General features: G+C 47.2%; 3 protein-coding genes across 4 annotated transcripts; 1 reads left to right on the forward strand and 2 right to left on the reverse strand.

The window, feature by feature from the left end:
• Positions 1-4,526: 4,526 nt before the first annotated feature.
• LOC146173660 (uncharacterized) lies at positions 4,527-7,838 on the reverse strand. Its single transcript, XM_084585023.1, has one exon. It carries the CDS (start codon positions 7,363-7,365, stop codon positions 5,527-5,529), a length of 1,839 nt encoding a protein of 612 aa, XP_084441149.1. The 5' UTR covers positions 7,366-7,838; the 3' UTR covers positions 4,527-5,526.
• Positions 4,527-16,543, reverse strand: RpL36A (ribosomal protein L36A). The gene is made up of 5 exons (XM_084585027.1): positions 16,414-16,543; positions 15,840-15,948; positions 14,652-14,719; positions 10,160-10,276; positions 4,527-4,609 (listed from the first exon to the last, which is right to left on the reverse strand). The coding sequence occupies exons 1-5, from the start codon at positions 16,414-16,416 to the stop codon at positions 4,589-4,591; spliced, it is 318 nt and encodes a 105-aa protein (XP_084441153.1). The 5' UTR covers positions 16,417-16,543; the 3' UTR covers positions 4,527-4,588.
• A 128-nt stretch (positions 16,544-16,671) lies between these two features.
• LOC146173662 (uncharacterized) lies at positions 16,672-25,671 on the forward strand. Of its 2 annotated transcripts, none has more exons than XM_084585024.1 (4): positions 16,672-16,889; positions 21,145-21,183; positions 22,018-22,033; positions 23,100-25,671. In XM_084585024.1, exons 1-4 carry the CDS (start codon positions 16,764-16,766, stop codon positions 23,273-23,275), a joined length of 357 nt encoding a protein of 118 aa, XP_084441150.1. In that variant the 5' UTR covers positions 16,672-16,763; the 3' UTR covers positions 23,276-25,671. The 2 variants fall into 2 exon arrangements, with proteins under 2 accessions (XP_084441150.1, XP_084441151.1); XM_084585025.1 differs by having other exon boundaries at positions 16,674-16,889; positions 22,021-22,033.
• Positions 25,672-26,006: the final 335 nt, after the last annotated feature.

Genomic DNA, 26,006 nt, shown 5'->3' on the forward strand with positions numbered 1-26,006 from the left:
AGCCAGCAACTGTAGGGATAGAACCTGGATACTCTGGAACAGTACTCTGGCATCTTAGCCACTGCACACTGTGGCGGGGCAAGTTTTTAGTCTCTCTTTTTTGTAAAGGTGCAAAGATACTAGTGTACATAGTTCGTCACATGGCATTCACTGCACCAAATTATTTATAAATGAATTTTACTGCATTGGTAGCACAGGCCTGTTTTTAGGCCTTGAATTTCTCTGTGCCTACCAATAAAAATGCAACTCCCACCTACAAGCGTTCGCAACCACATACCCACAGCTAAAGCAAATTCAAAGGAGCAATGGAAACGCAGTCAATGTAATATCAATGCATAGCATGATTGTCTAACAATATTTTTATCTTATGTTTCATTTTTGGTTCCCACATCTATTTATTCACGACACTTGCAGGCTCCAAATAGGAGTGTTGTGTAGGGGGGGGGGGGGGGGGGGGGGGAGTACAGGGATCAAAGAATGCAAAAAGCAGGTTGTGTCATGACATAACAGGCAACATGCAACAAAGGTGACAAGTATGATTCAGGTTGAATAACAAAATGCAAATTAAGGTTGAATAACAAAATGCAATGAATTTATAAAACTAGGAAAACCATACCAGTACTTGCTCTTTGAAGACTGCAGTGTCGTGAATGGTAGCAATGCGATCGGAAGATCATCCCAGTAGCTTATGGCACGGGGCAGGGCTACGAATTAAAATCTGTGGTTCAACCGAATATGAGCCTAAAGCTCTGACAATTACAAAGACGATGGGATGTGCAATGTGGTTCGGCAAGGGGGAGACTACTAGGATGCCAACTGCGGATTATTTTGAGACAAAGCAAAGCGACCTTCCTGCGTACCTCTAGAATCAGCAGTGATAGCGATAATGCAGCGCGATTCTGAACGTGTTCCAGTGATTTCATTAAATAGGCTTGATGCAGTGACCAGATGGATGAGGCGAATTCTAGCTGGGGACAAATGAATGTCTTGTATGCTAGTTCTTGAACAGTTGTTGGAGCATCGTGAAGATTCCGTTTCAAACAGCCGAGAGTATGCCACACCTTGGCAGTGATATTATTTATGTGGGTCTTCCAGCAAAGATTGAAAGTGCACGCCCAGGAGCTTATATGAGGATGCGTGCGCACAAGAATGGAGTCGAGTGAGTAAGGAGTGTTTTTGCGGTTAAAAATGGCAGCTTTACACTTACCTGCATTCAGCTTCATTTTCCACAATGTGCACCAGTTGTTGATCTGATCCAGGTCTTTCTAAAGTTTCAGGCGTTAGAGAGTGAACGAATTTTCCGGTATAATATGCAGCCGTCAGCAAAGAAGTTATGTTGGATGGCAGATCATTGATGACTGGGGGTCGGCGGAGGATACACTTAGAGCGGATGAGTATTCGTCGACTGTGAACTACTTTTGAAAAGACAAAATTATGCACCCAGGAGATAATTAAAGAATGTAAGTGTAGCGCTGATAGTTTGGCTATTAGGCAGGAGTGCTAAGCATGATCAAATGCTTTGAAGTAGTCGAACACTCAAATCAGTCCGAGAGCCTTCGTCCACATTAGAAAAAGAGTTCACTGGTGAATTTAACTGCATATCACACAAGCCCTTTCCTAAATCTATATTGGTTTGGGAAAAAATGGTAGCTGTGATGTCAGAGTCAACTAAGTGCATGAGGCATAGAGAAACTGCAATTTAACTGCTCCACCATTTTAATTTACTCCCAACTGTTACTGTAACTCCATCTTACAATATGTTACTATAACCCACAAGCTGGCCCAAAACTACAACAAATGATAAAGCAGTGTTTGTATTGTAGCGGTCGTATATGCCTCACTTGGCCCCAACTTCACTCCAGTGCGGCCACTTTAGACCATTAGATCAAGATCAAAGATTCGGACACGACTGAACTGAATGTTAAAGCATATAGCTGTAACTAGAAGTTTCGTTAAATTTCCAAAGCAGCTTAGTACATGGCCACTTTTCTTTGCACTACAGCAAATGAAAGAAGTTAGCTACAGCATATATGTACTGAGCAATGTATGGTACAACTTCACATTCCCCTGATCTGCAAGCAAATGAATGTACAGCCGCCCAAACCAACTGACACACGTGATGGCTACAGTTTGCGATTCTGAACATTATAGAGGAGTTGACCTGCGAAAAGTCTATGTATACGCAAGGGCTCACTGAGCCCTTGTTTAATCTTGACCTTCCAGTAAGTTTTCTCTGCCCTAATACAATGCACGAACACAGAAAAGGCGGCCTTTGAGCACGCTAGTTGAACATTTGGGTGGCTATACAGGCAACAGCTTGGCTGATCAGGGATCAGTCATGTGCGTTGCATCAAGATGCGACACTTAGCGAGGGCACATTTCGCGGTACTGGAAGACTGCTCCGTGACACTCACGACCACCTCCTCCTCGGCACAAAACACAAGTAACAAAGGGCGTTGTGCAGGATTGGCCACACCTTCTGCGCATAACTTGCTTCCTCCATGTCAGAAACAAAGCATGGCCAAGCTTGAATGCCAGACTGCGGTGCAGCTTTCCTCTCTTTACATTTCACATGCTTTTTCTTCACCACAAAAGCCGCATGTAACCTACAGAGGCTTCAGCCTACACGTTTTCCGCTCCAACTCGAGTCCCTATAGTTGCAATCGCCAACCACTGTCATTAAAAAACACAGTTGGCAAGTACAGAATGAGCATTTGAAGATGTAGTAGACTATTTCTATAATTTTCAGAAAGAAAAACGACTTCGGAGGATTCTTTGGATGTTCATACAGATTTCTACATAAGTTTTCTCTCCCTCATAACGAGGCCTTAAGAGGTGTCCCAGTGAAGGATAAGGGCCGGGACACCCCTTACCCCATCCACAACATCCCATGCAGACCACCGAGCCCTGGATCGTATTGAGTGTGAGTCATTTTCAGAAATGCTTACTCCCTCACCTCGAGTCACACGACTGGTAGAAATGCCTGAAACAAAAGTGGCTATCTGTTCTGGTCCAAGCACTTCCACTAATCGGATGATTCGAAATCAAGAGAAACTTTTCAAAACGAGGCAAACTATGAATATGGACCCCCAAAGCCTTCTCCGGTTTTCAGAAGAAAATAGCCTTTGCAACCTTCCACAGCATGCCAACAGCACAATGTTGTGCAAAATCTGCTAGAGAAAATGGAGAACATATTAGCCAGAGTATTAAAGCTAACGTATCGGCATACAGCCGTTACCAATTCGAGAGTGAAGACCTTTTCAGTTTTCAGCAGCTTTCATCTCTATGGATAATGCCCATGAAACATGTTCAGCATAGCCAGGAAAGGCATTTCGGTACGAAAACATGCTCCCAAAGCTTTTTCAGTGCTGCATCCCCGCTTCCCACTGCTGTGTTATTTTACTTTCGACTAGCGGCATGTATCCCTCCTCACCCCACTCCGAAAAAGTTTCTGGCTATGTCGCTGCCAAATGATGTGCCAGCTTATGTCTGCATGGATATCACATTCCATTACATCAGCCTCCATCTGCATTCTTACCTCTCCCTTTCTTTCTGCCAGCCAACATCCCCCTCCACCTTTCCGAAAATGTCATTCAAGTTCACTTACCCAACGGTGATCGCAGAGAGCACCCAGGCCTTTAATACTGTCGTTTCACCCATTTGCCTTAAAATCCGGAGCTAATAAGCTATTGTATGCCAAGCTACCAACACCATGGAACTTTCATACTCAAATTGCGGGGTTGAACGTCCCAAAACAACATGCGGACTGCGAGACTGCAGTGGAAGACCAACTTGAGTCAAGCCAACAGCGGTTCCTTCAATGTGCAAACATTGCACAGCACACAGGAGTCTTTACAGTTCCTATTTTTCGGAATGCAGCCACCCCGCTTGGAATTGAACCCGGTTTCTGCAACTCAGTAGCAGAACGCAGAGGACGGCTTCAGTAAAACTTAAGTGAATGCCACTGATCTTTCTGGCTACAACGACATCTGTTAACTCGCAAAATTTGTTCACATGCAATTCAAGCTTCACGTAAAAACAGCAACAAACTCCATAAACATCTTTGCAGCACCAAGCTTGCTCGCAGAAATGTGCGCTGGCAACATCTGCATGCACACCATTACCTTGTCTAGCTTTACAGCAGCTTCCAGTGAAAGCAGCCATTCTGACAGTGGAATACCGATTAAGGCAAACTTCACATTGCCCCCTTTAATGTTTTTTTTCTCCTCCTAGCATTGCCCGCAGCTTCGTTTTTAATCGGACCTCTCCATCTTCACGTGCTAAAAGGTGCAGCTACTTATCTGTGTAGATATTCCAAGAAAAAGCAGTGTTCGCCTTAATCGTATTAACCGCGATGTCCCGAGGGTTAGTTGACACTGCTGCCTGACTGGCCTCTATTGAGCTCTATGTACACCTGGCTGCCACAGCAGACTGATTTAGACATAGAAGCTCGTAAATAGGTCGTCTAGCAGCAGGCGAGCTCATGTGATGCCAGAAAGGGAAAAAAAAGAAAGGACGAGACAGCATTTGACGGATGAGGCCTTTTTTATATACCATGTGCTCAGCTGTGGAAATGTACACGGGCAGATCAGAACTGGATCATTTGTCCCTGGAACATGAAAAAAAGAGAAAACAAAGAAGACCCACATTAATATTCTCCTCAGACAGCTCTAGACACTAGCGAATGCAGTGGATTGAACACAGCAAATATAATGCCACCTGATGGCTCTTCTGAGCATTGCTAGCACTTCACCGGGCAAGAACTCTGCCCTCACTAGGTGATAAGCACTAGGCATTTGACCCTGCCACTGCTGTTCAATCTTGTCAGTCCAATTAAGCGACTTGGGCACAAATGCATCTGTGAAGCAACACATCTAGCTATCACAAGGTGGTCAAATGCTTAAGGGGAGATGCTACTCGAAGACACTTTTTTTTTAATAAGGGCTCTAGAGCAATGAAATTTTTTGTGCCTATAGAGTTTTTCTCGCTCTTTCCAAAACACCAATTCGTTTTTCTGTAGCCTCAATAGTTCTTATTCGGTATCCCTGAAAAGTGGAAAACAATGGGGTTATTGTGCACACTTCTTTACATATAAATGTTTGCAAAAGAACATTGAAAGATAGCTTATTCTACTGTACAATAACTGTAGAACACCGAAAACTAGCCAGGATTTTCTCGTAGGAGCAGCCAGTATTAAAAAAAAATTGTAAAGTTACAGTGCTTCAAATCCATGTGCTTCCAATTAGTTAGCTCCAATTAGCATAATGATATCTAAAGTATATTGTGATTACGAATAGATACCGGTGTGCAGTATATTCTAAAGAACAAGTGTGCCAAGTTTCGTTGTAATAGCTCTGATAGAAGTGTGGAAAAATGTGTGCACAAACTTTGAAAATTCCCAAAAACTGCAAAAGGAGAAAACGGCAATTGAAAGTTTGAAACCTGTGTATTTACTGAAAAACAACTGAATGAGCTTGAAACTTTCCCAAGATGAGAAATGGCCTGTCCTGCTAATGTTCAACACCACTAGAACTGGCCAGCACTGTATGTAACACCCTCACGGTCCTTGCGACTTGAGTCTTCAGCACGAGCCCTTTTTGCCATACTGCGACGGTTGGCTCGTGCCTCAGCAGTCTGGCGGGCGGACATCTTTTTTATCCGCCTCTCATTTCTGGAGTCGGTGAGCAAGAGGAGCTGGTCACCTGGTAGCACACCAAGCTCCTCTAACACTCGTTCAAAACTTGCATGCCCTTCATTGAACCACAGCACTGCAAGTGCTGTGGCCATCTCAACAACCGTCCGTGATGCGAACTTGGTTTTCGGGCACAGCAGCCAGATTCTGCTGTTGAGGGATTCTGCCGCATTCTGTGTCTTGCCTTGGATGCAGCGGGCCAAGAGCTTCACATCCGTCAGCCGCTTGTATATTGGCAGCACTGCCTTCCCCTGGGCTTTCGTGAGGAGAGGTGTGTGTTTGGGTGCTGGCTGGCCGAGGGCTTCAGCTCGCCTGTGCTTGCACCACGACTCGGGTCCCTCAGGGCAAAACTTGTGGCTGCTAGCCCCATCACTTGAGCAAGAGTGGCAATAACTTGCCCATATGGCAGAATACATTTTCTGAGTGCTGCCTCGATTGCTGGTTACAGCTATCTTGTAGTACGTCTGTAACTTCATCACAGTTGAGTCCTTCAATTTTTCTCCTCGTGGTAGTGGTGTTTTTAACTGGCGGAGGGCACTTCCGAGACGTTTGGCGACATGATTCGTACAGTCCTCCTTTTCAATGTTTAGGGGACCATAAACCAGTGCATCACAAACGGCAATGCAAGCTTTACTGTCTCCATCACTTAGAAACTTAGTGAAGCGGAGGGGCGTTTCGTAGGTAAGAGTTCGCTGCCAAATCCTACGTGCTGCCTCTGCTTCCATGGCATGTGAGGAACAGTCAACATTTTTTTCACATACCGGGCCATGGAAAGCCTGCCAGATTTCCTCCTCACTGGGCAGCTCCTTGTGTCGGCTACACCCGTGGCAATAATTTGAGAGTACCTCAAAATCAAGGCAGAGTCCCGTATCTAGAGAGACCACGGTGCCCACTCCATTGTGGCTTTTATGCCCTCTTTTCTGCCATGTTCCATCATACATGACTGCTACCTCCGTGCCACCAACTTCATTTTTCGTAATTTCCCTGGCCTTCCCCAGGTTTCTAATAACAGCATTCATGGCAGCTGCATGAACCTTCTTTGTGATGGCAGTAAAGGATTTGTGGTGCATCGGCTTCGGGAGGCCCATGATGACACAAAAACGCACCAGCTGCTCATACCCAGCTCCTATTGCGCGGGCAGCTACCACTGCCTTCACGTTTGTGGCGAAACCATCGCGCGAGCTCCCGCAATCGAAGCCTTGGTTCACACTGGTATCAGCGTTTGCTGTAACTCGCCTTGACGTGTATGATGATGAGAGTACAGTCGCAGGGCACTCGGCGTTCTCGCAGTAGAGTTCAAGGAAGGATGACAGTCCCTTGCGTTTGCGCACCGGTTCCCGCACAGCGAGTTGACATTCACGACATGTTGGGCAGGCCGCACCGCTCACTAGTGCCGTCAGCGCAGCAATGTCGCACATCACAACACTCGCAGAGCCGTTGTCGCTTCTTCTTTCTTCATTTTCAAAGAATGCGATCTTCTTTTCGGAAGCGCTGACAAAATTGAACGCGGTGACGAGCTCGTCGGATGGGTTGTCGTCGTTAGGCCTAGCAGGTCGGGGATCGGGGACGCTTCCTGCGAAAGTCGTCCTCCGCTTCACCTTGCGCCTACCTTTAAACTTGTGCTTTGTGCTGTACTTCCGGTCGCGAAAACTGCGCTTCTTCGGACTGGCCATTTCGCAAAACAAAGCTGGAGAAAAAGAGATATAACAACGAGCGACGGGTTTGCGGCCTCGCGCGATGATGACCTGTCGGCAGACTTCACCACAAAACTCCGCGCCGCTGCCGGCGGCGACCAATGGCGGCCCCGAGATCGCCCCACGTGACAGCAAAGACGCTTGGAAGGGCCTGCGGAATTCTCGTTTCTTTTTTTTTCTTTCCAAGATACGAAACTGGCGGCCGTTGCAGAAGCGAAACTACGGCTAAGCTTATCTCCACAAGCGATTGCAATGGCGTGCGGTGAAGCATCCCCGAGATCTCGAGGCTCAAAGATAGCCAAATTTCGCGCATTTCTGCGGATGTTTGAGCTACCGCGACCAATTTGGAAACATTTTTTACTAACTTCTAGCGCGGACTTCACTTTGATTCTTGTAGACAAGGAAGCAGAATGTTTAAAGATTACAAAACAATCAAAATCAAAAAGTCGAAAATTTTGGGTAAAAACGCGATTTTTCGACCCGCATCTCCCCTTAAGGTCGTCAAAGGCTGTAAGATGTAGTTATTTTTACCTTAGTTTAGAAGGTAACTAAGAACGCATAAGAGAATGCTTGCCTGCACTAGAAGGAATATCAAAGACTATTCGACAGCACTCGCAGCAAAAAAAGTGCACGAAAATGTGGCAACTATGAGAATTTATGGACAACTTTTGAACAAGGGCAGTTATTCCTACACAATGCATTTACTAAACTTTCCTAGCGGATTTTTGTTGTTTTTTTTCTGTGCAATTTCGTCGAAAGGAAATCTCTTCCATAGGAAGAAATGGAAATCTCTTCCATAGCTTATGAAATGCATTGCATGCACACCAGGCTCGCATAATGGCCACAGTGAAATGATATATAATCTGCCCTCAAGCTTGCCAGAACCTAACGCATAGCAATGAACATCTCCATGAAAATTTACTCAAGTCAGTCGGGGTGTTCAGTGACAAAGTGCCAATCAATTTTGCAAGTTTTGACCTTGTCTATATCACCACCCGTACGTCCTTGCAATCCCTTTTTTATGCTTATGCGACTCTGGTCCTGCATGTACCTCTCTCCACCATTTCAGTGAGAAAGCACTACTTCACAGGAAAAACAGGGAAAAGTGCGAGGTATCAGGGAAGTCTTGAACTTTGACCTTACCAGAAAAAAAACACCAGGCAGATTCAAGCTCAAGAATATGTCTTGGCAGCAAGTAAAGGACCTCATAGCTATCATCATTAACTTGCATCTTATGGATGCCACTTTTTCCTCATCATCAGCCGGACTTTATTCACTGCAGGGCGAAGGCCTCTCCCGTTTTACTCCAATAAGTCCTGTGCTAGCTGCATCCACTTGACCCCTGCGAACTCCTTAACCTCATACGCTCGCCTAATTTTCTGCCCTTGCTACGCTTTCCTTCCCTTGGAATCAAATTGGTTACTCTTAGAGATCATCTGTTATCCTCTCTTCACAACATGCCCTGCCCATGACCATTTCTTCTCAATTCCCACTAGAGTGTCATTAACTTGAGTTATTCCTCTGACCCACTCTGCACGCTTCCTATCTCTTATCATTACACCTACCATTTTCCGTTCCATAGCCATCTGCGTTATCCTCAACTTAAGCAGAACCCTTTGCGTTAGCCTCCATGCTTCAGCTCCATAGGCGAGTACAGGTAAGATGCAAACTTTTCTATGCCTTCCTCTTGAATACTGGTAAGCTGGTAATACTGGTAATCCAATACTGGTAATCAACTGCATTCTAATCTTAATCTCCGAGTACTTTCCAAATGCGCTCCATCCTAATCGTATTCTCCTAGTTATTTCCGTCGTGATACGGATCTGCGGTTACCACCTGTCTTAAGTAAACATACATCTTCAGGCCTACCTTTCTACTTCTGCTATCCTGCAGAGTTACTTAACAAGGCAATGTCTTCAGCGAATTGCAGATCACAGAGATATTCTCCATCGACTTTGATTCCTAACTGCTCCCATTCCATTCTTTGAATACGCCCTCTAGGCAAGCTGAAGATAGCACTGGTGAGATCGTGCACTCCTTAATGTCCCCAGGCACTGATTTCACCAATCTTTGCATGAAGCCCGACCTTGAGGCTCTAGCCTCAAACTAGACACACTTCACATTTGGTTGACTAAGCTAAATCAGCTAGAGCTTTGTGTGCTGCATAGCACCTTTACACTTTTCCAAAGCTATTTCTGATGCCAGTGCTGATCCCACACCCCTCTACAATGCTATACTGCCCTACACTTGGGGACACTTTTTCTTGGCAATGGGCGAGAGGGTCTTTAAACGTTCTACTCCGCCATGTAGTTCAACTGTGCGGCTTTCGGTCTGCATAGACGTTGCAGGTCATTTCCTTAATTTGCTTGACAACCAGCGTTTCTCGAACTTGACTTGAACCTCGTCTGGTGAAAACACTTCCAACCCTTGCGGAGTGAACGAACCAGAATAACTGGAATGACCCAAACAGGCGGCTGTCGCCATCTTGTCTACAAAGTCTGCGCGTCTCGAAACCCCGGTAGAACGAAGTGTTTTAGTCATAACAGCTTCATTTCGGAAAATCGGTTCCATGGTAAAAAATATGCCGTAAAGAACTAGCACCATGATTTCAATTTGTTTTTGCAGGAACTGCTTATGTAAGTAGGGACTACACTCAGCTGCGTAGGAAGACGATGCGCTTCACAGCTCTGTAGGTTTGGCTCCATTGCCAAGAAAAAGTGTCCCCGAATATAGAAGGGCCTAGTAAAGAGCAAAGAAGCATGCACTACATTACCTTGCGCTTCTTGTCGCCACCGATCTCGAAGTGCTTGCACCGCTTGATGGGCAGCTGTTTGCGGTTCTTGCACTCTGTGCACTCCATGCGCAGCACAATCTTCTTGGTCGTCTTGGCCTGCACAACAACCACCACCGCAAACAAGGTGTCAACACGAAGCAGCAACCACTGCAGACACACTGCCCAGCAATAATTTTCCCAAATACAAATTTTGCGCAAAACTGGTCAGATTTTCCAGCCAGTGCATGCCAGCAACTCTCGTCGCTGAGATAGCCTAAAGGCCAGAGTTTCACATCCAGCTAACATGCAGAATTTGACACACAAACCAGGCATCGATTCCAGCAGTTAGCCCACCTGTGTAAACACCCCAGTGCCCGCATAAAAAAAAGGCCACTTTGAAAGAGAAAAAAAAAATTTGTTGCCTGGATTGCAATAGTGGCATTGTACCCACTGTGAAGCAAACCACACACAAAAAACTGCAGCAAAGGACCCCACAGCTCAAATCTTTGATGCTTTGCACCTTAGCAGTTCCTCGCTATGCTATCAGTTAGAGCCTCACTCTTGAGTACAATGCCGCAGGATAGCCTTCAAAGAACTTACTGCTGTGGCATCAAGGAGGTAGCGAGCGAATCGAAACCTCCTCTGCAACATCCTCGCTTCTTCGGTGACTGGGACCTGAAGTGTCTGCTTGTGCATCAACGCATCAGACGTCTCCTGCCCAAACTCACCAGCCGGATTCCATGCCGACACTGCTACAGACAACTCGCTGCAGCTACTTCAGCACAGCGACGCTACTTTGCTTCCCACATGCCGATATCTAGCAGCACCAGTGAATGTGACAACAGTTAGGTCAGCTATTCTTCACGCACACCACCAGAAAAGCTTGGTGCCAGCTCTTAAATCAATAAACGTTCATGCCGCCATTAGCAGGGGCCAAGAGGAATATGTTTTCACAGAAAGAATAGCCCGAGCTGCACTCTTAACCACGGCCACAAATATTGAAGCAACATTCCTAAACACACCTTCCTCCTTACCTCCACATCTCCACGCCACGTAACAAGCAACAATAGGTCGGAAAATGACAACAGTACGACACAAACGGGCAGTTGGCGCCACATAATGCCAGGCTGTGCGATGGGAAGCGGCAAATCCAATCTTTCCGATCTGAAGAATCCTCGGCAGCCTGCTCTTACACCTCACAGCCCCAATACATAACCGTCTTTAACAGGGCACAGCTTCAAAACTAACCAGAACCACTTTCATTCACTCACAGCACCGCTGCCACAACTCAGCACACCAAAGGCTGCCAAGGCCCGAAGGGCTCCTTACTGAAAAGGATCAGCAGTGTGTTGATAGTTTTAGTTTCATTCTGTAGCAGTGATAACCGGAGCCTTGTGTGCGCGCGATAACACAAGGAAGTACATCGTAGAATGTGCACAACCAAACCATCCTCGACTTCTTGTCCAACTTTTTTTTCACCCCTGCCGAAAGTAAGAAACCCACGGTGTGAGGAGCTACCAACATCAAAATCCAAGAAGAGACATGGAAGTGCCGCAGAGCCTAGCACCGATATGCCTCGGGTATCCAAATCACCAGCAGACCTGGGCCTATTCACTCATACATTTATTAACCGTCACACAGGCAGTTTTTGCAGCCAGCACAGATTCTGAATGCTCAATCGCAAGAAGGTTTATGCCTCTGCTGCATGGCACACTACCACCATCAATAGTTTCCATTGTCTCACACTATGGCAGAGTAGACCCACCACTACCACGAAGCAAGCAAGCATTCGACCCACAAGTTCAAGGACAAAAAGACTGAATACAACATGTTGGCCTGTTACTGCAATCTCATCGATCTTGAACAAACATACTGCACTGTTCTACACAATCTGAAGAAAAATTTGTCACCCCTGTACCAGTGGAAACCACCACATTTTGCTCGAGATTCTAGCCTGGCCAGCCTTTTTTTTTTTTCGTTTGTTTTTTTGTACAATAACTTGTACATTTTGAAGTTCCACGCTCTTCTGGCGATTATAGCGTCCAGTGTTTATAGCAAGGGCAATTTTTCGGGCACTATAATGCAGTGCTCGCACTATCAGAAAGTGCAATAAAAATTCGGGGGTCTCCTGAGCGAATGGGAAGGCGGGGAAGGCGGCAGGTATGCGTCTGATATGGTACTGGAGGCAGACGATACGCAACCAAAGCAATCGAGAGCAGCCTGTTAAGGAGGGCCTTTATTCTTGAGGAGGAAAGGAACGAAATACATCCCACTCCCACTTTCTTCCTGTAAACAATATTTCGTGTACGCCATTTTAAGGCGAAAGCCTTTAATACCTCATTGTTGTCGACAAAAAGTTGTCAGTAGAGGGGTCACACTTTCGAGAGCGAGTTAAAAATAAATTAATAAGCCTTGCCTCCACTGGGAATCGAACATCCATCCCTTGGATCCCCAGACCAGCGCTTACCAACTGCACCACGCCCTGGATCGTAATACACTCTTCTAATTCCCCTTGTTTACTGTGAGGATGACAGCGGGATTCCGCAAGTGACAGATACTGTGCCTTTCCTTTCCTGTAGAACGCCGGTAAACTTTGATGCGTTCAACGAAATGCTGGTTGTGTTCGACAAAGGGTGAGCAATGTAAACTTTGATGCGTTCAACGAAATGCTGGTTGTGTTCGACAAAGGGTGAGCAATGTACCATCCTGACAGGTCATGACATCACCAGGCGATTCATGCATAGACGAAGCTGACCCTGCCAGGCGTCCGTGAGGTGCCTTTCATTTGCCGCTTCCTCGAACGCCGCACCACACAGCAAAGAGAAGCAGACCCAGATGTCTACCACGCCAGAAAGGATAGGGGGAAGGTGGGAGTGATGGTTTGGTTTGAGGGGTTTCACGTCCCAAAGCAACTCAGGCTATGAGAAACGCCGTAATGGAGGACTCCGGAAATTTAGACCGCTTGGGGTTTTTTAACGTGCACTGGCATCGCACAGCACACGGGCGCCATGCTTTTCACCTCTATCGAAAAACGGCCGCTGAGGCCGGGATGCGATCCCGCATCCTTGGGAACAGTAGTCGAGCGCCGTAACCACTGCGCCACACCAGTGGGGAAAAAGGTGGGAGTGAAAGAAGAGAGGGAGAGAGGTGCCGTCGTGGAAGGCTACGATCCACCGCGCTATAATGGCTTTCGCCTCATGGCACTTTAGTGGTCCAAAGTGCCCTTTAGAATTTTTTGTCTTTTACCAGACATCTTTTACTGTACACCCCCAGATATGAAGGAACCCGACAAATTCACTATACAACGTAGAATCCCAAGACAAATTTGGTGCGTGGTTAGCAACTCGTGCTTGAACAGGCATCCTCATTCTGTAGGATAAGGTGCACCTAGAAGATTCCTTAGCTTTCCCTTGGACAGGTGCAAAACATCAACAGGCGAAGGGACCTCAGCAAAACTTTCTGCGCAATCTTGAACTGATCTGTCAGTATGATTACTGCACAGTGCAAACTGGGCCATCTGTGTCAAGAACCACAACAGTGGTCACCAGACCGACGCGCAATTAGGCTCCATGAGTGAGAAAGGCAACAATGAGGCAACTGTGGAATTGCAATCACGAACATGCGGGCAAAAAAAAAGATACGCCTCAACATTGCGCATGTACCACCACCTCTGGCACGAATCCACAAATACACCTACTATATTCAGATCCAATTTGCGAACAGAAAAGCTAGAAGATAACGCACGAAGTAGAAGGCTTATTCAACAGTCAACAAATGACCACAGCACCTGTGAAAATTTCTCACACAGATGAAGGAGCTTCACTACGCTTGGGTTGGATGCGACATCGCAGACGACACGATAGCCTTTGTAGGCAGCTTTCCCTGTGCCAATTTTCCCCGTGCATTTCCACTCATCTGTGATTCCAATAACAGATAAGTCGTGAATAAAAATTAACCTCACAATTTTTATTTACGTATCTATTAATTTCTGCAGTTTCACTACATCAACCATTTATAACATATTGCATCTATAATCATTTAACTATGACTCTGCAATTAATGCAAGAATACACCATCATAAGGCAAGTCAGCCATGCCTGTTTATGCACCTCGATGGATACAGATTTTCTTCACAGCGGACTCCACTCGTAATTAGCTCATCGCTCCGCGCAGTCAAGGGGCCAGTTCTGTCTTACTCCCATGTCACCCAAATTATTGCTATATTTCTAACAAGTAAAACACAGTGTACACTATGCTCACAGCCTCTGTAGAGAAACAAATTTGATTAGCAGCCTCAAAATGTCAATAAAGCACAGTCGATAGTCCAGTCTTCATTGTGTGTGCATCTCTCTTCCCGTCCTTCGTTTCTTTGACCGAATTTCCTCGTATCTAATGCCACGCTTCAATTCAGCTGGTCGTTTCAGAGGCCAAACATGTGTAACAACAGTTCTCAACAGAGTAAATGCCCAAACGAAGAGCAGCCTCTTCTCACCTTCTTCCTGAAGATAGGCTTGGTCTGACCACCGTATCCCCTCTGCTTGCGGTCGTAACGCCGCTTGCCTGCAAGGAGGAGAGGTCCAGCCGATCAAACGCGTGTACAGCCATAACAGAGACTAGACATGCAGACTTTTACCTGCGTCAAAATGCTGACATCAGTCCCATTCACAGATATCACTGTGCTATTAACGAGCGAAACTGCACCAAGGTTCAGCGCTTGTGCAAGCACTTCAACTCACTTTCTATCTACATCCATTACCAAGAAATACAGCCCTATCAAATGCTTCTGCTGATGATGATGATAAGCTCTTTATTTACTCCCAAAGAAGAGGAACCAGCCGAAAGACTGTTTGCACTGATTAGAGAAGATCAGCAGGGATCCCTTGGGACTCTGCGGCCTCCAATGCGCGCAAAATAAGCTGGCGCTGTTGGGCAAGCTCGGTGGTACGCAGGAGGGACTCCCACGCATCCACTGTAGCTGTATTGTCTGCGTTGTGTCGTGTACACGTCCGAATACAATTGCACAATGACGCATGTCCCACTACGTGGTAACCACTACTCTAACAAGACTGCGCTGGCAAAATGAAATATCTTGCTGTAAACTGCGCCTACCAAGTGAGGCAAATTTATGCTGAATGGCTGACATATTCGCAGTAGTGGCCCCTTAGCAGCAATGCCGTGAACTGTGAACGCTATAGACCGCCCCAACATAAATCATTTCAACATGACACAGGCATTGATTTAAACACTGCGGCGTTCATGATGCCATCGAACCAATGCCTACGAAGCTACTCAAGAACGCAATACCAGAGCAGCGATGGCTAAATGCACACGTTGATCTAATTGCACAATACCACGAAACGAAGTGACCGGATAAATCACAACTCGATTACATTTCCACCTTCAATTTTCATGCACTAGTGCTACCAGAACGATTTCCACAAGAAAAGCTGGTCCCGTGCATTAAATATTCACGCCTTATATACACTCACAAATTTTGTTACGATCTAAAAAGAGCATCTGCGGATGTCACATTTCCCTTTTTCCCCCGGATAGGGATGACCAAAAGCACAGATCGTACTCCAAACATGCACGCGAATTTCGCTCAGGGCACCACTAACACTTTGCCAGCTTTGTAAACAAGTCTCTACAAAAAAGCGAAGTTAGAAAACGTTCAACTTGCCTTGGGCGTACAGGGAATCCTTGCCCTTCTTGTACTGTGTCACCTTGTGCAGGGTGTGCTTCTTGCACTTCCCCTTGCAGAAAGTCCGTCTCTGTTTGGGCACGTTCACCTGACGCAGCACACACACACGCACGCACACACAGGGAAAAGGAAAAAGCTGTAATCTCGCGAGAAATATGACATACTAATCGCAAGGGAGCACTAACATCGTCAGGCCTCGAAAGATTTTTCAGACTGCTGACAACGGAGACTTCCTTTAAACAATGTAACTACCATTCGTTATTTATACCGAAGAATCAATACAGACTGGATGAATTAACGCTCTTAATTTGACAGCACTGTATCGTGACCACGAGTACCAAATCAAGTGTAGCATCCTCGCCATGTTACGCCGCCGATGTTTAAAAACATTAAACTAGGTGAAATCTAGCGTTTGAGCCAAAAATATATGCACAGGACAGTGGTCTAAGGATCACTTTCTCGATTCGTTAAATATTCGATTTTGATAGAACATTATCTGTATGATTAAAAACGATTTCAAACCCGAGCCGGCCCGAAAAACATACGTCCTCACCATTTTGCCACTTTCTGAAGAGGAAGTGACGGGTCAGCGTTGCTAAGACGTCACTTCTGGTGGCACAAAAAATGGGGGTAGTAAAGGGGGAAGGCACTAAAATCCTCGTTAGCAGCGTCGCTTTCGGCATCACTGATACAATAAAATCGGCTGTTCATACTTGTTACTGTATTTTATTAACTTGTGTTACTAAATTTTATTCTCTACAGAGCAGTAGCAGGAGAGTTACAGCGTACTTTAAAGTTGGGCAACTTGGGCTCGTCTGCGCCGAGCAGTTCCACGCGCCATTTTTACGAATTTGAACAAAGGTGAGAAGCTGCGTCGGCTCTCCGGCAGTCCGCACATTTACCATGAGTTCAGCAGACAAGCAAGCCGATGTCGCCACGCAGCAGGCCGACGAAGTCATCTCGGCCAAGGAGAAAGGTGCTGGGGATGCGAAGACGGAGAAATCCCCGCAAAAACGGACTTCGGCCGAGGTGAGTGGCGAGCCGGCCTCAACACCGGCACTCGCGCTGTTACGTCCGTTGTGCAAGCCGCGCGGCGCTTGAGCATGCCGGCGCTGGTCGCGGCGTTCTTAGCTGCTTTTTAACGAGCATTGACGACGACGGATCCGACGCGTCGGTGGTGGTTAGCGTTGTATGGCTTCCGTTAGCGCTACCGAAAGAGCAGATTATGTGCGAGCCGTGCGCGGGCTCCTGTTCGTGGCTCGCGCCGGTCTCGCCGGGCCCCCCCGCTTGAATTAACATCAGTCATTATGGGGGGAAGCGGCGCTAAGCCTAACGCCGATTACCGCCGTTGTTTTTTCAGTTCTGAAAGCAGTCGTTTTCTCATGCCGACAACGGGTTGGTCGTGTCTGGTTTCTAGTTTCGTTCAGCGTCTCTGTAGCGCGCTGCCGATGGCTCGGCGGCGCACTTCGCTGCGGCCGGCGACCAACTCGACCACCCCCCCTCCCCCCTTTTCCTTTTCTAAAGTATCTGGCTTCCGCCTGTCTTGTTTACTGCGCTGCGTGGCTCAGGCTTTGCTGAGGGCCAAGTCTCGGGACGTTTTTTGTTTTTTTTTTTTTTCTCTTACGGTCTGTTTTGTTCGCCCAAGCGCGTCTTGTCACGTTTCGGAGGCAGCTCGCCGCCGTGAAAGCAAAAAGCCGGCCCCGACGACGCTGCGCGCTTTTGTGTGTTTAATACGCGCTCGTCGGCAGCACATCGCTTCTTCCTTCGCGGTTTGGCCGCCTTTTCCACCGCGAAGCCTTGGTAGACACAGCGCTACTACATCGGTCCTATTCCGCGACTCCGATCGAAATCCTGGCTCGTCATCGTTTACCATCTTCGAATTCTCCGAAGATTCCACCCGGCTTCCTCCTCCCCCTCCCTCTACGCTTAGCGCACTTTTTGTCGCTAGTTGAGTAGTGAGAGAGGTTCCGGGTCACTCGCGCGGTTCAGGAGTATTTTTTTCCGTGTGTGCGTGCGCGTTCGTGCGCCGTCGGTGAGGTTATTTATAAGCGCGCGCCCAGTAGCGACCATTCGCCCCCGCGAAAGACGATGATGCACCGTCTTCTGTTCTACCTGTGTTTGCTTTTGTTTATTTTCTGCCGGCCCCTATGTGGCCTGCGCGCGGCCGAAACTTTTGTTTAGTCGCCCCCCTCTCGCCCACACGAGATGCGCGGCGAGTTCTTTGGCCACCAACGAACTCGCGACTGCTTGTACCGCCAACCAGGGTGCCGGCCCGGCCAAAGTGCGCGAGGTTTTTCCCGCCTCTCTTGTTCCTCTCGTTATCGCGACTTGCACGGGCGGTGTACAGAGCGAGATAGCATTTCAGCAGTGTCTGGAGACTGGGTTTCTTCTCTGACCGCTATTTTCGCTTTCGCCGCGTTTTTTTTTTTTTTTTCCTTCCTTCCCTTGCGGCCCCCTCTTTCCCCTTCTCTGTGATGTGCGTCAGTTCGTCGTGCAGTTTCCTCGTGTCCGTTGTAATACATAATCTAGGCGCACGGTGCGCGGGCTCCGGGACTTTGTCGGCTCCGGTTTTTGTATCTAATCTGTCTCGTGTGGCGAGGCCGTTGCGAATAGGAGCGTTGGGCGAGATAGTTCGGTGTGCTGGGAAAAACAAAACGACCTCCTTGACCACCGATCGAGAAATGAAGGTGCCGCCGGTGGTGTTAGCTAACCCCGGATAAAAGAAATGAGTAGAAAGAATTCGAAATCCGCGCTTGTCGGCCCTTGGAAATGCGGTCAAAAATTAAACCAGCCGGGTGTTGGTTTTTATTTTTTTTTTTTAAGTGATGCGAGGAGCAAGCGGCTGCGTGAAAGTAGGGGGGGGGGGGGGGGGGGTTGATTGAGTGTTGCACGGAGGGGAAGGATCAACCGGCGCGCGCCGCCGCCGTCGTTTTGATGAGGGAAGTGAATCGACGGCGGGGGCAATATTCGATTTGGTTGCTGCGGCCACCTTCCCCAATCGCTTCTTCCTCCACCGTACGGGGTCAGCCAAGAAGCAGCAAAAAGATCGATACGGGATTGTGGTGGTTGTCGCTGCATCGGAAGAATTATTTGTTGAGCCGCGATTCTCTATCTAGGGCACCTACGACGGTTGATCGCACTGTGCGCGCTAAGTGCGGACGGACGAATAAAGAATGGAGAGGGAGGCAGGCCTCGGTCCCAGCGACGACGACGCCGTGTGGCCCTTACCGCTAATTTTAGTTTGCCGCGATGCGTCAGGCTCCACCGCCGGTAGTGGAAGGCGAGCGCATCCCCTTTCCTTCCCTCTCGCGCCGGGCGACATGTTCGTCGGCGGGCTACTGGCTGGTCATCCTGTTGCGCTAAGTCGCGAACGCGGCTGTTAAGCGCAGAGATCAATTAACGTGTCAAAGGGAGGGAGCGCTAACGTGTAGCTAGGTGTCTGTGTGGTATCTGTGCGCGCGGGATTTTTCTTTCTTTTCGCGGACGTCGGTTCCGCCATCTTTGCAACCGGCGGTCGCTCGTGCAGCCGGCGCCACCGCCGTTACCGCCGTCCTTCACGCTCACCTTCAAACGTGCGCGCGCTCGCCGATTGGCCGGTGCCGGGGGCTCTCCTCCGCACCCCATTGGTGGGCCCCGCATCCGTTGCCGTGTCAACGGGCGTTCGTCATGCGCGTGCTGTTTGTCGAGCGGCTGCGTTTTGGTGCTTCGCCTTGTTTGGCTCGTTCGTGGCGTGTCACTGCCGGCGGGGAAAAGCGGTGAAAGGAGCGGAAAGTCAGCGGCCGCCTGCGTGGCGCTGCCGTCGACAGAGATGTAGAAGTAAACTGGCAATAAGTTTTTCGGTCGATAAATTATGTTTTATTTTAAGTCTATTTTTTTTAGTTTCTAATAACGTCGATTTATACCTATTTCGAATTGCGATCATTTGGGCTCGGCCATATGTTCGTAAGCGCCGGTGCCGGCAGCGCTCTAGCGGGTGTCTTCGCCTGTTGCGGCGCGATGGCGTGTTGACCTACTGCGGTGCGCCTGACTAGGCGTGCGTAGGAGTCACGCTTGTCTGGCGTGTGATTGCTGAGCGGCCACATGTTGCATGGGATGTTCTCTCGTGCGCTTTTGACGCAAAGCGGCTCGCGTTTAATGCACGGACTTCTCTCCAGAGTTGTGGGCGGCCTAAATTGCACCGCCTCCCACGGTCGCTGATGTGCATGACGGGAGGTTTGGAAAGGGTTGGATGTTTTCGTCTACTCGTCGGGTAATTTGAGTTGCCTGTAAAGGAAATCCATTTTATGCTATTCGGTTTCACCGGGATGATAAGTGTGATATTTTCTAGTGGCATGTTTTGTGACGGTTCGGAGCTATCCATTCGAGTTGTTAGATATAGGAGCAGATCGCAATAGTGAAAGCAAACAGTAGAGAGCCAGAGGAGATAGAAGCCTGTCAGTACACAAGTGCAGTGCCATACCATTGAAGCTGGAGCTTTAGCGTTCAGTTCTTAGTTGTTAAGATGGCACTCGTGTGTTCATTCATTTGTTCCGTTTTGTCCGTTAAAGTCTACAGCCCGTTGCAAAGCACTTCAGGGGGGTATCAATACCTATAGCCTTTATTTATTTGCAGATACTGCAGACCATACATATATATACATGGTCCAGGCAGGTGGGCATCCGCAACAAAAAAAAAAACACATAACAAGCATATGACTACCCAAACAAAAATTTTTCATACAAAAAGTTATAATGAGCGAGGTACAATTACCAACGCAAGAATTGGCACTTTAATTGTTTTTTTTTCTGGAAAAAAAATGTTTTTGTTTGTGCCAAATTTAGAGCCAAGGAGTGAGGATGTGTGTGTGTGTGTGTGTGTGTGTGTGTGTGTGTGTGTGTGTGTGTGTGTGTGTGTGTGTGTGTGTGTGTGTGTGTGTGTGTGTGTGTGTGTGTGTGTGTGTGTGTGTGTGTGTGTGTGCCAGCCTTTGGGCACACATTATCAGGAGGTACTGAGTAACACCACATTTATTTTTGCTCCCTCACAATCATCCAAGAAGAGTGGGAAGCGTGGCAATGTCCACGCACTAATAATAATGGCTGTCTGTGTAATGAAACGGTTCTGTGTAACCATTTAGTCCGATTGGGGTTAAAGGATGGTGTGGACTTAGATGCTCAAAGAACCTAAAGGGCACTCCTAGAAATCACGGGTCTTCTGTAATACCTGGTAATATGGGAATATCCTAGCACAAATGTTTTGCGCGTTATGTGTTTCAGTGCTCAAATATCACTGTTCTTCGCTTTTGCAGGTCGCCGACGATGATGACGTAAAGAAGAAGGTCCAAAAGGTGAGCATTAGCCTGCAAATTTTGTTCCCTCATTTGACACTAAAATGTGACCCACTTTGCTAGGAGACGCATATAGACAAGGATCAGAACTATTTGCTTAAAAACTCAGCGGTTTCAGTATGCCGTGGTTTAAGGCCGTTTTAATGAACATTATTTCTGCAAGTCGGAAAGTGTAGCCAGATGTGATGGGGCAGTCTTTCCAGTCAGCACTCAGGGGGACTCCTAAGGCACTTGATATCATTATCATTGCATGTTTTAATTCAATGGCAAGGCTAAGTATTGCATTTTCTATGTACGTGGGTGAAGTTGAAGCGAGTGTGCGATTCCACCTGTGTGTCGCTCCTTCAGATGTCTCTTTCTCATAGTCTTTTAAGTATACGGTTCTCTGCATTGAACATGTGACAATCTACTCATTCGGTACAAACATAGAGCGTTGCATGTTACATGAAGGAGTGTGACATTGTTCCAGTTCGAAGCTGACAACTTAAGCTTTGCTCTATCATATGCTAGTCCTGGTTAGCTTAGAAAATGGACTTTTGGGCGAGGCTCAAGCCTTGAACTAAGTTTCAGTTAGGTACAAAGCTGTTCAGCTATTGGCACTGTATGCGCACCAAGTTGCAATAAAAAGAACCTCTCAAACCATGCTGTAGAGCTAGGCCCCCCTCTCCCCCACACACACTGAAACTAGCCTGTCATGTTGTTACATTGTAGTCATCGCTGCTGACTCTGTAGTCAAGCAAGTTGTTTCGAGTGCCTGTTGGGTGAAGTTTTCCGTTCTCTTCTTTCATTCTTCCTTCACTCCTGCTTGTCCTTCCACGATGGGCCTGGTGAAAGAAGACGGACCACAAAGGTGAGTCTGCCTTCTGTAATTGTGCAGTAGCATGTTTCTTGTTCAGAAGCTGTTAGAATCTGTGGTTGCATTTCTTGCTATCCTGTGTAAGCTATGTTCATGTGTCTGCTATAGCGATCGAGAGTCTACCAAACAGGAGTTCTTGTGTCTATGAGAGAAAGCTTTATGACACGTTTGCACAATTTGCACACCTCAAGTGTGTTGCTTTGAAAGACGAGTTGCAAGGAAGTTTCTAAGAGCAGCAGGGCAGAATGTCACTGTGTTAATGTGGCAGCATTAAAAAACAATCCATATTCTGCAGAAAATGTGACGAATGAAAATACATGTGATTTAATAGAGGCTTACTGATGATGCAAAGGGCATGTACAGAAATGAGGATCTGCGAGGGAAGCTGCTGGTGGGAGACTTTACATTGTTGTCATAACATTTCTACTTTGGTGCCATAGTTCCAAATACATTGCCAGGTAAATTCTGAACTGGGTAACTTTGGGGTATATACAATGCATATGCATTCCTCTCAAACTTCGGTGTGAGCATATAGGTGTTCCTATTTCATTGCATTTCATTGCCTCTGTCATCAGCGAGTTTGTTGCTTTTGTGGGCTCTGCGGAAAGTAATAATTATCGAGTAGTCCTCCTCGTACCCCCTCCCTTTATGGTCTTCTATTATTGGCCATGGCTCATGATTATGTCTGCATATTGATGACAGAGACAGACTTTCACTCCAACATTTTCTGTGAGCTAGGACAGGTCTAAAAAAAATGTGTGTTGCCTACCCCCTGCCATTTTCGTAAGCGAGCGAGCTGCAGTGCATCAAATTTCTTTCAGTCTTTAAGGAGTCCTTTTCAGTCTTATTTGCTTGAATCAAGAGGCAAGGGAAGACTTTTTGGGTTAAATTTTCTCTGCAGTAACTTGTGTTTTGTTGTCGGAAGAAGCGGCATTGTTATCCAGAGAGTGCGTGTTGGTTAATTAAATGCGTGGCTGTTCTGGACGGCTAACATGGGATCCTCCGGAACACCAAAGGCATCTCTGACAAGCTCGGTTGGTGTGTGGTTCAACCTGTGCAGGTGACAAGAAGGAGAACGGAGAGTCGGATGAGAAGTATGAAGAAGGTGCCGGCGACGAGGAGGGGGGCGATGATGAAGATGATGATGCTGTTCCTGACGGGGAGGACTACGACGAAGAAGGGGATGACCCCGAGGGGGACGATGATCCTGAGGACGATGATGAGGATGATGCGTAAAGTGGTGGCTGGGACCGACGACAGTGCGTTGCTGCTGCTGCTGCTGCGCGCGCGCGCGCCTTCCCCCTTCTTCCTCTCCTCGTCCTGCCCCCTTCCGTCCGAGCTCCCTTCTTCGGAAAAGGGAGGAAAACCCGGTCCCTTCTGCTGCAAGCATTGACGGCCGCTGCTCCGTCATCGTCGTGTGCCGGTGAGCGGTCACCCGGTTCCTCGGCCATTGTTGTCATTTCAGCAGGCTTCTTCATCGGTGTGTTGCTCCAGACCACATAGTCGTCGCCTGTGTCGCTGCGGTGTGTGGATGGGCGCGCGTGTGGCTCGCATCGTCACCTGGTTGATTCCTGCAGTGTCGGCGGCGTCGCCACACTTGTCGACCGAAGGGACTGGTCTTTCTTCCCCTGACCTCCTTTCCTCGCCACCCACCCCACCCCCCCCTCCCTTTTCCCCGGTCTTGCCTCTCTCTCTCTCTCTTTGCGCAGTCCTTGTTTTTATATTGTATTGCGTTTCTTCTGTTCGTCGTTTCTCTCATCAAGAACTCATCACCGCCGTTTCGCACCACACAACCCCCCTCTCACCACACTATTTCATGATTTTTATTTTATTATTATTTTTGCGCTGTGGAAGACATGGAAACATTGGGCATCACATTATGCATATGCGTTGGGAAAGGAGGCAGTGGTTGCCGGGATGTTCGTTGAAAGTTCTTCCGCTCCCTTTTTTTATGTAACGGATTTCAGTAACGGTATGGGCTCACGTTTTTGTCTGCCTCCAAAGGATGACAGTTGGTGCCACAGTAGTCCCACATGGTGGCTTTCTTTTTGGCATCCTCTAAAATCTCTTGTACATGTTTATTTCTGTGGCTGCAGCTTTTTTTTTCTACGTTTATTTTTGTTTTGCATACTGAGTGTAAAGAACACTGCTGCATCAGGATTTTTTTTTTTTTTTTTTTGCCATCATTGTCTTTGTCACCACCATACATCTCATTAATCATTGCTTAGCGGAAGTTGTGCAAACATTTCCGAGGTCTGGCACTTTTTGTTTGTTGATAAAGTGCAGCATTTTTAAAGGCTGTTCTTTTCTTTACCATTGACAAAATTGATTGGCCTCTGTCATGCACTTTGTTCCGGTGACAAAAGGAGTCTTTCTGCATAAAGATGCTGGCTTGACAGCAGGTCATTTTTTTATCTTTCAGGCCATTGAAGTAATGTGGGGTCTCAACTAGTGCGTGGTTTTTCAGGGTACTGTGTGTCTTTGCCGAGCCAAACTGACCGGTAGGCATTCAGTGTTTGTCGAGTGCCATGTGCCTGTTGCGACACCAAGGCAGTTTTTGTGTGTTCAGACATGCTTGCAGTAGTGTGGTGTGCGAAGCATTACCTTGCATTGCTGGCAGCATTGTCACATTGATATGACAGTCCTGGACATTTCCCAGTTTTTTGTTGTTTTTTTTCCTCTCTCTTGAAGTTGACGGTGATTGTAATTTCAACGCAACCGCTGCGTTTACAGGATTTTTTTTTTCCTCTCTCTCAGCGGGGAAACAAAAAGAAACCACATCAGATCAGCCAATAAACAGTGTCACTCGATTTTTGCATCATCACCAAACATGACCATGGGTGTACCTTCATTTTTGTTTCCTTCTCTCTGGTGTGTGCGTGAAAGTTCTTTGTCACTAGGGGATGGAAATGCCAGTTGGTTTTGCCCCTTTTCGCTTGGTTCTCTGAAGCTATGATGGCAGTCTTGCACACACGTTTCTCCTGCAGTTATTTTTGTCCTTGCCCCCACGGTGCATCGTTACTGTCAGTGTCAAATTTGGCTAGGGAAATGTAGAGTGTGACAAAGCCCAACTTGTACATTTTGCCAAAAGAGGGACAGCCTTCATAACTTCCCAGAACAGCTTTTGTGAAGCAACACCTTAGCTCATTGTTCGTGCAGAGCTTGTTGGGACTGCAGTGTGGGAGTCTAGCGGCGTTGAGCAAAACCATCTCGGCCACCTCAAGCTTTCGTGTAAAGCCTATTCAGTGTTGTGAGAATGTGTGGATAGCGGGTAGCTCTGGGGAGCACGTGAGGATACGGCTGGAAATTGGAGCGTTTGCATATGGCTCCATTCTGCTTACAATAGCGGTAGCGTTTCTCATCTCACAGTTGCATATTTGCCTGAGCCATCGCTACCAGCAATACCCTAGGTCTTGTTGTGTGATCTTGTGCAGAGTTCGGCGACGCTCTTGAGATGTTGAATGCCATCGAGACATTGCGGGCTACCTTTCCTCGGGGTGCCATTTCCATCCCCTTATTCTCTGGACGACAATGCACATTTCTCACATTTTGTTTGATGGATTCTTGTTTTTTTGTGAACGGAAAGTACTTTCACACTGTAGATACGTGATAAAAGAACACAACAAAATGAATTCCCTGTGCACATGTCCTTAATGCCCGGGCTATGTATGGTGAACTGGAATACTTCTGTAGTTAGAGCAAAATTTTATGCAGTGCCGTGACTGCATCGTTTCCTGGCTTTGATGCAAGCTCAATACTTAGGCATTCTAGTTCACTGTATGTGGGCCTTTTTTGCGGCTTGATGGCACAAACCATGCCTGTACAAGCAGCGTATTAAAGGCATTTTCAGCTGTGCCTTTTGTTAAGGCAACTTCAGTTTCTTTTTTAGTTCATAATTGCAAGTCTCGTTTTACCGGTACAAAAAGTTTCAAATCTGATTAAACAAAAGGCTGAAAGCATTACAGGC

This window comes from Amblyomma maculatum, chromosome 11, assembly GCF_055883805.1.
Source record: "Amblyomma maculatum isolate TAMU_Amacu chromosome 11, ASM5588380v1, whole genome shotgun sequence".
Taxonomy (NCBI): domain Eukaryota; kingdom Metazoa; phylum Arthropoda; class Arachnida; order Ixodida; family Ixodidae; genus Amblyomma; species Amblyomma maculatum.

Bases quoted from the DNA above. Each gene is read 5' to 3' on its own strand.
- RpL36A (XM_084585027.1), bottom strand. The intron at 14,720-15,839 runs GCAAGTTGAACG...TCCTCCTTGCAG, and splicing joins GGATTCCCTGTACGCCCAAG to GCAAGCGGCGTTACGACCGC. The intron at 10,277-14,651 runs GTGAGAAGAGGC...GTTGTTGTGCAG, and splicing joins AGCCTATCTTCAGGAAGAAG to GCCAAGACGACCAAGAAGAT.
- LOC146173660 (XM_084585023.1), bottom strand. From the start codon at position 7,365: ATGGCCAGTCCGAAGAAGCGCAGTTTTCGCGACCGGAAGTACAGCACA.
- LOC146173662 (XM_084585024.1), top strand. From the start codon at position 16,764: ATGAGTTCAGCAGACAAGCAAGCCGATGTCGCCACGCAGCAGGCCGAC. The intron at 16,890-21,144 runs GTGAGTGGCGAG...TCGCTTTTGCAG, and splicing joins AAAAACGGACTTCGGCCGAG to GTCGCCGACGATGATGACGT.